At 36.4% G+C, this 10,126-nt stretch overlaps 2 protein-coding genes across 3 annotated transcripts; one reads left to right on the forward strand and one right to left on the reverse strand.

Annotated features, from left to right (window-relative positions):
* Positions 1–2,339: 2,339 nt before the first annotated feature.
* On the forward strand, positions 2,340–7,630 carry LOC132107646 (transmembrane O-methyltransferase homolog). Of its 2 annotated transcripts, XM_059513753.1 has the most exons (4): positions 2,340–2,512; positions 3,627–3,901; positions 4,799–4,995; positions 6,770–7,630. In XM_059513753.1, the coding sequence occupies exons 1-4, from the start codon at positions 2,409–2,411 to the stop codon at positions 7,088–7,090; spliced, it is 897 nt and encodes a 298-aa protein (XP_059369736.1). In that variant the 5' UTR covers positions 2,340–2,408; the 3' UTR covers positions 7,091–7,630. The 2 variants fall into 2 exon arrangements, with proteins under 2 accessions (XP_059369736.1, XP_059369735.1); XM_059513752.1 differs by lacking the exon at positions 2,340–2,512 and having other exon boundaries at positions 3,371–3,901.
* Positions 7,631–8,074: 444 nt separating this feature from the next.
* On the reverse strand, positions 8,075–9,457 carry anapc15 (anaphase promoting complex subunit 15). Its single transcript, XM_059513754.1, is given in 3 exon segments — positions 8,075–8,573; positions 8,950–9,219; positions 9,301–9,457. Coding segments are annotated over 3 exon segments (438 nt in total). The 5' UTR covers positions 9,421–9,457; the 3' UTR covers positions 8,075–8,525.
* Between the last annotated feature and the right edge of the window lie 669 nt (positions 9,458–10,126).

Below are 10,126 nucleotides of genomic sequence, written 5' to 3' on the forward strand. Positions count from 1 at the left end.
GTTGCATAAAAACACGGATTGGTGTAATTTGTCCTAACACTTGGTTAACTGCTAGTTAGTCTAGTTAAGACACTAAGACTGTGTTTATGCAACTGATATCTGGTATAGGCCTAGTTTAATGTGTCACAAAAGCAAAACTGTTCCCAGCTAACAAAAATATGTTCTTAGAATGTTCCCAATAAGTTACAAAATCTTTATTTCAGAATGTTTACGTTTTTTAAGTGTATTATTATTATTATTACTTGTTATGCCAACATTGAGGGAATATTACATTTTACCATTGTGGAAACATTCTGTTTTTTTGAATGTTCTCTTAATGTTCTGATGCAAGTAGCTCGTCAGATTCAGAACTGTGTTTGTGTGCTAAATATAGAGCCGCTCCTGAAATAACAGTGGTTGAAGGTGAGAGAGACTGAGGGATGATTAACATGGAAACAAAACAGAGAAGAAAAGTAATTGAGCTTTCATGTTTAACAAGTGTTCATAAATATGGTTAATCAGTGTTACGGTAGCTGTGTGTTTTTATTTGTGCCACATACTGTCTGTTTATCAGTGAGTTATCGCACCGTATATATGCTGCATGTCACTGTGAATGAACGTGAATCTGTTTATGTGGACAGCTGCACATGTACACAGTTCACTGGGGGTTATATATGATCATAGTGACGCTATGACAGCTCTGTACTGCACAAATAATTATGTTTAACACTATGTAGAGACAGGTTCAATTAACACAAACACTGTCACTATATCCATGGAGTATTATCCGCCATAGTCTTTGACAGCAGTGGACACACATATAGCCATTAAAGGGTTATATGGTTTAATCTATGTTTGTTTATTTATTTATTTTAATGAGGATCCAGTAATGACCTCAATTATTTATTGTGGTCATATGTTGAATGTGTCCATCTAGTGGCCACAGTGAAGAACTGTTGTGTGAATGCAGGATGAAGAGGACCATCACTTTTCTGTTTTTCTGTGTCATTGTGTCAACCAGATTCAGTTGTACATGATTATACTGCAAAATGAGTCGTCAGGATTTTTGGTTTTCTAGAAGAGAAAGACAACATTGTAAACATGCTTTATATGCCGACTTTGTAGTAGATTAAATGGACTATATAAATGTTGTATTGATTGGGGACTTTATTATGTTGCCATTATTCTGGCAAACATAAAGTGTTCATCAAAGATTGGTTTATGGTCTCCATTTGGTTATTTCTTTGAGAATCACTTCATAACAGTTTAGAAACAGTTTTTTTGTTACTATTTTACCAACTAACACCCAAGTACATTCACAGAACGTTTTAGAAACATTGCTTTTAAGATTTAGCTTGTTTGTTTGGATTCTTGGATTTGTTGTGTAAAGTTTTGAAAAAAAGAAGCAAAATTTCTCCTTTCTTTCCTCCAAGTTCTGTAATGTGTGAGGTTTGCAGTCCAGACTCCGAAGGAGGGCAGGAGATCCAGCAGAATTTGGTTACAGATTTGAGACTGTCGACGTGTCTAGACTAGATTTCATCTGTTCTGCAGCGTCCTGAATGTCCAGCAGCGTTGGAATATCTGACCATGATGGAGCGACTCTAAATTTTTAAAGGATAGTTTAGCCAAAAATGAATATAGTTGTAAGCGTGCAGTAAATGTGTTTCTTCATCAGGTTTGTAGAAATGTAGCACTGCATCAGTGTCTCATCGATGGATGCTCTGCAGTGAATGGGTGCCGTCAGAATGAGAGTCTGATAAAAAACATCACAATAATCCACAGCACTCCAGTCCATCAGTGAACATCTGGAGAAGACAAAAGATGAAACACATCCAGCATTAAGATGATTTTAACTTGTTTAGAGCTGTTTAAACGCTGCTTGATCTGTGCAGATTTCTCTCCTGATTCAGACCAGAACACTTTTTCACTGGAGGAAGTTTTATAATGGACTCATATTTTAGTTAAAAATGTCTTAATGATAATTAAAAAATAAGTTGAACAGGTCATATATATTTTGGTATTGTATTCTGTTCTTCACTTTTCAAAAGATGCCAAGAATCATGGCCAAATTGTGTAAAATCTCTGCACTGACACCTTATTTTTTTTTCATAACTTCAGATATTGCATTACCTTTTTAACCTATTGAGAGTACATAGGTACTGGCATTTAAACATTACACCTTTAAAAAAAAACATCTATTTCTTATGTTTTTACTCATTTTTATATTGACTTTGTGATGACTGTCCTAAAACCCAATATGTATATTTTGTAATTAAAGAATAGTTTTGTTGTATATTTTTTGTTGGCTTCCATTCCAGACAACCTCTGTAAATACCCAGCATTATTTCTGCGCTCAGGTGAGACACAGGTGTAAGAGGAGGCCTTGTGCGCTCCATCCATTATTCAGACGGAGGAATCTGATTGGCTGCATGAGCATGTTTCTGTGCACCTGTCACGTTCTGTCTGTCTGTCTCTCTTCTGAACACCGTCTTCCTCAGAGTGTCTCCTGTGGGTCAAGAGAGTTACGGATCTGGTAAAGTCATTTATTTCATTATCATCAGTTATCTGTGTGCTGGTGTTAGTTGGAATGAAACTGATCTGAGTTCAGCTCAGGGTTGAGCTCGTGTCTTCAGTTACATCTCTGGCAGGTGAACGTGTTCTGTCACATCACAGCAAAAACCAAGGTATTTTAATTATTTATGTGTGCAGGAACTGAAGTATTTGCTAATGTCAGTTAGGCTGATACTGATGCACTGGACCTCTAGCAGTGCTTCGCTTTTTCTGCTTTGAGAATGTTACAATGCAGTTTTTACTGTGTTGCTATGGGGTTATTCATATTTTTAGTGTTGCTATGTATTGTCCATGGTGTTCTGTGTTCTGTTTATTTGTGAATCTTATTCATTTTCTTTACGGTAAAAAAGTGACCGATACTTTTTTTTTTCCAGTAAAATCATTTTAATATAGTTTTGTTAAATTATATACATTTTTTTGTTTTTAATTTTGAGAGGGTTTCTTGGTACTAGTTGATATTTATGCAGTAATATCCATTTTATATATAGATTGTATTTTTTAAAATTGTGCCATAAAAAGTGCCATAAAAGTCACCAAGTTATGCAAAATTCTGATGAAGTTGTGATTTAAAAAAATTCAAAACGTAAAATTACCCCTAGTACCCCTAATCCTATTAATAAATACTTTTACCACCCCAGCCAACACAATTAATCTCAATCATATAAAAAATTATGTGTTCTCTATCACAGAATTACATTTCTGATTAAAAAACTTTATTGTAGAGCTAGTAATCCTTGAGCCTTTAATATGCAGACTAATGAGAGAGACAGAAACGCGTGAATAACCCGAGTCTGTCTCTGAACAGTGTTTGATGATCTTACATCATTTTTCTTATCTAGTAAATGCATTTTAATTTGATGATTTTTTGATATTTTGACAAGAAATGAAACAAAAGTGCTGAATAAGACAAGCCGTTTTTGGCAGTGCATGTCTATGCATTAATCGGACCTGGATATGTGGTTTCTAACATGTGCTGTTGCTAAAGTGTTCAGATTGATTTTAATTTGTAGTTGTTGTGCGTTTGCAAGGGTGTGCTTGGTAGGTTTGTACTGTCTGAAGTGTCTCTGTGTTCTCAGGTCAAAGCTGAAGATGGTTTCTCCTGCGATCGCGTTGGCTTTTCTTCCACTCTTGCTCACACTGATTATCCGTTACCGATATTATTTCGTGCTGCTGTATCGGGCTGTTCTTATCCGCTGGGTGCGGGACTGTCTGACGGGCCTCAGTCGAGAGGAGCGGGCGTTTCACTACATCCTGACCCACGCCACACCCGGAGACGCCCAGAGCATCCTGGACACATTCGACCAGTGGTGCAGCAAAGTGGAGTTCATCAGCAACATCGGACCCAAGAAAGGTCATAAACACACTCACACATTAACACATCTATCATGCTTTCTTATTTCTATTTTTAGATGAGACATTTATTTTTTGTGACCCAAAAACTCATGTGATCATCTGAAGAGCATTTACTAAATGTAAATATAGAAGGTATTTGACAACCATATGTGTCCTAACCATTGTAAATTATTAAAGAGGTTTAAAACAGTGTTTCTCAAATAGGTGCCCACAAGATGACTTAAAATGAATTAATATAAAATAAGCTAAAACAAATAAAAATCAGGATGTACCACCTCAACAACTGAGTATAGAAAAAGTGTCTATATTCAGACTATTCTCATGGAGCACAGCTGGAAGAAAACAAAACCCGAGGTATTTTGCATTGCATGGAAGGATAGTATTTCTACCTACAGAAACGCCTAAAACTGCTAGATATATATTTAGAGATAGGCTTTAGCAGACACTTTTATCTAAAGCAACTTACAAATGAGAACAATAGAAGCAATCAGACCCAACAAAAGAGCAAAAATATGTAAGATATGTTGTAAGATATGCTAACTTTTTTTGCACTCTTTTTAAAAAAAAATGCAACCCTAGGTGTTTATTTGATACAGTGGCCAAATCAACAACAAATAAAGCATCAACAGGTTCAGATATTTTCCAACAGCACACAGCAGATTTTTTTTGTTTGTTTGTTTTACTTAGTTCTGCTATTTCCTGTTTACCTCTGTGAAGCTGCATTAATACAATCTGTGTTGTAAAAAGGTGACTCATCCGAAAGTGTCAGTGCAGTAAAATCAGTAATATTCCTGGATATTAAGTGTCTTACAAAAACAAAAATAAGTACATAAACATGAATTAAGAAAGTAAATTGGGCCCACTCTTAGATCAAATATCATTGGCTGTCACACAGGTAAGATTCTGGACCGGCTGCTGCAGGAACACTGTCCCATCACTGTGCTGGAACTGGGCACTCACTGCGGCTACAGCACGGTCCGCATCGCCCGCTCACTGCCCATCGGTGCACGCATTTACTCCGTCGAGATGGACGAGAGAAATGCTCAAGTGGCTGAGAAAATCATCCGGCTGGCAGGTTTTGATGAGGACATGGTGGGACACATTTAGTCATTTAGCAGACGCTTTTATCCAAAGAGACTTACAAATGATGACAATAGAAGCAGTCGAAACCAACAAAAGAGCAATGATATGCAAATGCTGTAAAAAGTCTTGGTTATACACACATATATACACACACACACACACACACACACACAAAAGTTACTTTTATGTATTACAATATTGCGTCACTCCCTAAAAAGTAACTATAATTAATTATGTTTATTGGATCATTGAAGGTCAGTGCATAAAATGGGATTAAATATATAAAAGTTTATTTGTATTATTTAACATTTATTGCAGGTTTGTGTCATATTCGGAGTTGAATTTTTACTGTTTTTAATCATTTTTGAATCTTTTTTTATATAAAAGTGAGATGAATTAATACATGTTCCCATTTATTCTAGAGCTAAAGTAACATCTTACTCCTGATTTCTCTCAACATTGAGACAGGAGAGCTTTCAATCAACAAATAGGGGAAAAAAGTAACAGGCATTACTTATTGTAAAATAAAAAGTAATGTGTTACTTTACTAGTTACTTGAAAAAAAGTAATCTGATAGCTGATAACTTGCATTACTTGTAATGCTTTACCCCCAACACTGAAAGTATGGTAATGCATTACTTTCCATAAAATGTAACTAAGTTACGTAATTAGTTACTTTTTTAGGAAGTAACACTTACTCCTGATTTCTCTCAACTTGGGCACAGGAGAGCTTCCAATCAGTAAATGGGAAAAAGTAACTATTTTCCTGTAAATTAAAAAGTAATGCATTACTGTACTAGTTACTTGAAAAAAGTAATCCGACAACATAACTTTCCCCAAACAGTTATGGTAAAGTAACGTAATGCATTCCTTTCCATAAAAAGTAACTAAGGTAATTAATTACTTTTTTTTTTTTTAGAAAGTAACGGAATATTGTAATGTTTTCCTTTCCATTAAAAACTAAATAACGTAATTCATTACTTTTTTAGAAAGTAACGGAATATTGTAATGTTTTCCTTTCCATTAAAAACTAAATAACGTAATTCATTACTTTTTTAGAAAGTAACGGAATATTGTAATGTTTTCCTTTCCATTAAAAACTAAATAACGTAATTCATTACTTTTTTAGAAAGTAACGGAATATTGTAATGTTTTCCTTTCCATTAAAAACTAAATAACGTAATTCATTACTTTTTTAGAAAGTAACGGAATATTGTAATGTTTTCCTTTCCATTAAAACTAAATAAATAACGTAATTAATTACTTTTTTAGAAAGTAACGCAATATTGTAATGTTTTCCTTTCCATTAAAAACTAAATAACGTAATTCATTACTTTTTTAGAAAGTAACGGAATATTGTAATGTTTTCCTTTCCATTAAAAACTAAATAACGTAATTCATTACTTTTTTAGAAAGTAACGGAATATTGTAATGTTTTCCTTTCCATTAAAACTAAATAAATAACGTAATTAATTACTTTTTTAGAAAGTAACGCAATATTGTAATGTTTTCCTTTCCATTAAAACTAAATAAATAGCGTAATTCATTACTTTTTTAGAAAGTAAAGGAATATTGTAATGCTTTCCTTTCCATGAAAAGTAAATAAGTTACATAATTCGTTACTTTTTAGGAAGTGACACAATATTGTAATGCATTACGTTCTATAAAAAGTAACTAAGGTAATTAGTTACTTTTAGGAAGTAAAGCAATATTGTAATGCATTACTTTAAGAGTAATTTTCCCCAGCACTGTGTTGGTCTGAGCGGTTTGATCTGTTGCTCAGGTGGAGCTGATCGTGCGTCCGTCGGATGAGGTGATCCCGCGTCTGCGTGAGGATTTCGGCGTGGAGCGTCTGGATCTGGTCTTCATGGATCACTGGAAGCGCTGTTACCTGCCGGACCTGCAGCTTCTGGAGGGCAGCGGTCTGCTCGGTGAGGGCTCCATCATTCTGGCAGATAACGTCATCTTCCCCGGAGCGCCCAACTTCCTGCGACACGTGCGCTGCTCGGGCCTGTACGAGGTCAGAGTTCACCGTGCCACGCTGGAGTACATCCGTGGCATCCGTGACGGCATGGCTGAGCTCACCTTCCTCGGGATCAAGTAAAACACGCTTACAGGATGTTAAAGTGACATTCAGAACAGTTCGTGTCACAGCTTTCGTTTATTTGATGCTCGTTCACTAGCGTCAATCATCAGGCGAGTAGCAACATTCCCATTTATGCTTTTATCATAAGTGACTTGCGTTGCATTCAATGCACACATTAACATTTAAGCGTTCCTTGCTTTTCCTGGGAATCAAACCCATGACCTAGGCGTTTGTAGTGACAAGATTTACGTTTGAGCTACAGGAAATACATTGAACACTTATTAAGTTTAAGGATTTGGGACTTAATTAAAGCTGGCATGAAATAAAAATTTTATTATGAAAAAAATTCTTCTGTGCATACTTTTTTTAAGCTCATGTTTTATCAAAATGTAATAACTGGACCTTCTGGTCAAAACTTAGTAGTGTAAATTATTTTCAGAAATAAATTTCCACTAGACAGAAAAACTATTTACTCTGGTTAATAGTAACAATTAAAACATAAGTACTTTTATCCCTTAGGCCTACAACGTCTTTTCATTCATGTTTCTTTCTTTATGAAACAGAATTTAATATATTTAATGTACCAGATGATTGATATATATATATATATAATATACACACACATAGATGTTAGATAAAACATGGCATTCATTCAGACTAAAGTTGGTAAATGTTCTTTTAATTTGTTAAAGTTTGCATGAAATGAAAATTACCCCATCTGGTCTCTGAATGCATCTTATAGATCTTACTGTGAACAATTCAGCCCTGCATGTTTTGTTTTTTAATTGTATGACACAATGTTGAATTCTTAAGCTCCGCCCCTACAAACTCACGCTCATCTACATACAGTTGAGAGCCACGCCCACATCTACATTTGTTACTTTTTGATAATGTTTCACTTGTCATGATGCAGAGGAAAAGAGCCTTCAAGTCTTCAATGATGTAAATAAACAACTGATTCTATTCAAATGAGACTAAAATTGACAAATAATACAAGATGAATAATTGACTATACAAATTTATTTTCAACTACAATGAAGTATTATGATACAAACAGCACAAAGCTGTTCCTAATCTCTGGGTTCAGTCAAAGGTTCATGAACACATGATAACAGCCGTCGGGTGATTTAGTGAGGCAGAGCTGTAAAGTAGATGTTTGATGACATGCAGAAACAATAACTCAGTAACGTGATCGGCCAAAGAGTCACCGTATGGTTTCTATGAGCTTAAAAAGTGACAAAAGTTCATGTTGCGACAAGTGCTGCTTTTATCAGAAACACAGTAACACTGAATACTCAATGTCTCGTGATCTGTGTGTGTGTGTGTGTGTGTGTTTTGAGAGTCCAGCTGCACACAGACGTTTCTTTCCAGTCCATCGTAGTTCCTCATGCACAAAGCCTTTGAAAAGCAACAGCAAAGCCACACTGACTGAAGGATCTGGTCTGGATCTGGTCTAGATCATCCACTGGTCCTGGTCTTGATCGGCTCCTTCCATGTCGACCTGTCAGCGAGTGACACACACATCATTCATCGACAATCAAAACTCACATCGAAACTGAAGCTGGCGAGTCACATCACTGTTTGTTCTGTCAAAAGACTTCAAAATCTCTTTACATATTTAATATTAAAATCAATGGGCCTCACTGACTGAACTACACTATGCAAAAATTTGTTTTGTTTTCACTTTAATTGTAGTTAAAATTGTAAAAAAAATACATAAAAAGTGTGGTTATGTATGTGTGAGAGTGTGTGTGTGTGTGTGTGTGTGTGTTAGTGAGTGTGTGTGTGTGTGTGTGTGTGTGAGAGAGTGAATGTGAGAGTGCGTGTGAGAGTGCGTGTGAGAGTGTGTGTGTGTGTGTGTGTGTGTGTGTCATGACCTCATTAATTTCTCCATCATCAGGAAACTCGTTGTAGATGTTCATGTCGTCCATGTCCTGCATATCTTCATCGTCTTCCGAGTCTTCTTCGCTGTCTTCCTCATCTTCATCATCCTCCTCCTCTTCCTCATCGAAGGTCTTTCGGAAGGTAAAGCACGTTTTACACACTCATCCAGCGACAGGAATCACATCTCACTGTCTCACACTCACCTCAAAGATGGGCCGACCGATGGGCATCAGGTTATTGTCCTTCTCTGCGATGTTCTGTAACTGAAGACGCAAAGCCTCATCAACACACACACTCATCTCTCTCTCACACACACACTCTCTCACACACACACACACACTGACCCAGGTCTGGTGCTGTTGCTCCTGCTGGTGCAGCTCTGCTTCATCCACACACGGTCGGTCCAGATTAAACCACAGAGACTCGGTCACTCTCGGGAACAGAGACGGGAACAGGGTGGACATCTCTGCACACACACACACACACACACACACACACACACACACACTAAACATTGTCTTCGATGGTAATGCCACGCTTTTATGATCTCGCTGCTTTGAGTTATACGTAATTAGGTATAACGTAAAACATCATGCAGGTAATTACTAAGACAATACCTCGTTTTTATGAGATGCTATGAGTTCTATGTAAATACATGGCAAGTATTATGCATGTTTGTGCATATGTACTATAGTAATACCATGTTTTGTATGACATAACATTCCTGTAAATACTGCGAAAATGCCATGCACTACCATATTATTAGACATGCACCAAAGTATTGTTTTCCATGTGATGAAAATGTGAACTTTATGCTATTTCCCAGAACACCACAGTATACTTCCACAGTTACTCTTCAACACTGAATATTACACCGACAGAAGCGACACGGAATTATATACTCCTCCGTTCGGTCACTTAAATGCATTTACATGAGTAAATACCACGACTGATTAATTTTAATTAGAGTAAATAACATTTTAACCTGCAGATGCACAGAAATTTCAAATATAAACCCACGGCGGTCGCGCGCTGGTGCTGCACTGAATGCTTCCCACCGGAAACACCATCCAGCGCTCTTTAGTTCCGCCAACAAAATAACACGGAGCGCCTGCTGAAGAGGGAGAAGAAATGAGTAGACTATAGTTTATAGATACATATACAATGCTC

The sequence above is a fragment of the Carassius carassius genome, chromosome 28, assembly GCF_963082965.1.
Source record: "Carassius carassius chromosome 28, fCarCar2.1, whole genome shotgun sequence".
Classification (NCBI taxonomy): domain Eukaryota; kingdom Metazoa; phylum Chordata; class Actinopteri; order Cypriniformes; family Cyprinidae; genus Carassius; species Carassius carassius.

Bases quoted from the DNA above. Each gene is read 5' to 3' on its own strand.
- LOC132107646 (XM_059513752.1), top strand. From the start codon at position 3,505: ATGTGGTTTCTAACATGTGCTGTTGCTAAAGTGTTCAGATTGATTTTA. The intron at 3,902-4,798 runs GTCATAAACACA...GCTGTCACACAG, and splicing joins CAACATCGGACCCAAGAAAG to GTAAGATTCTGGACCGGCTG. The intron at 4,996-6,769 runs GTGGGACACATT...TCTGTTGCTCAG, and splicing joins CAGGTTTTGATGAGGACATG to GTGGAGCTGATCGTGCGTCC.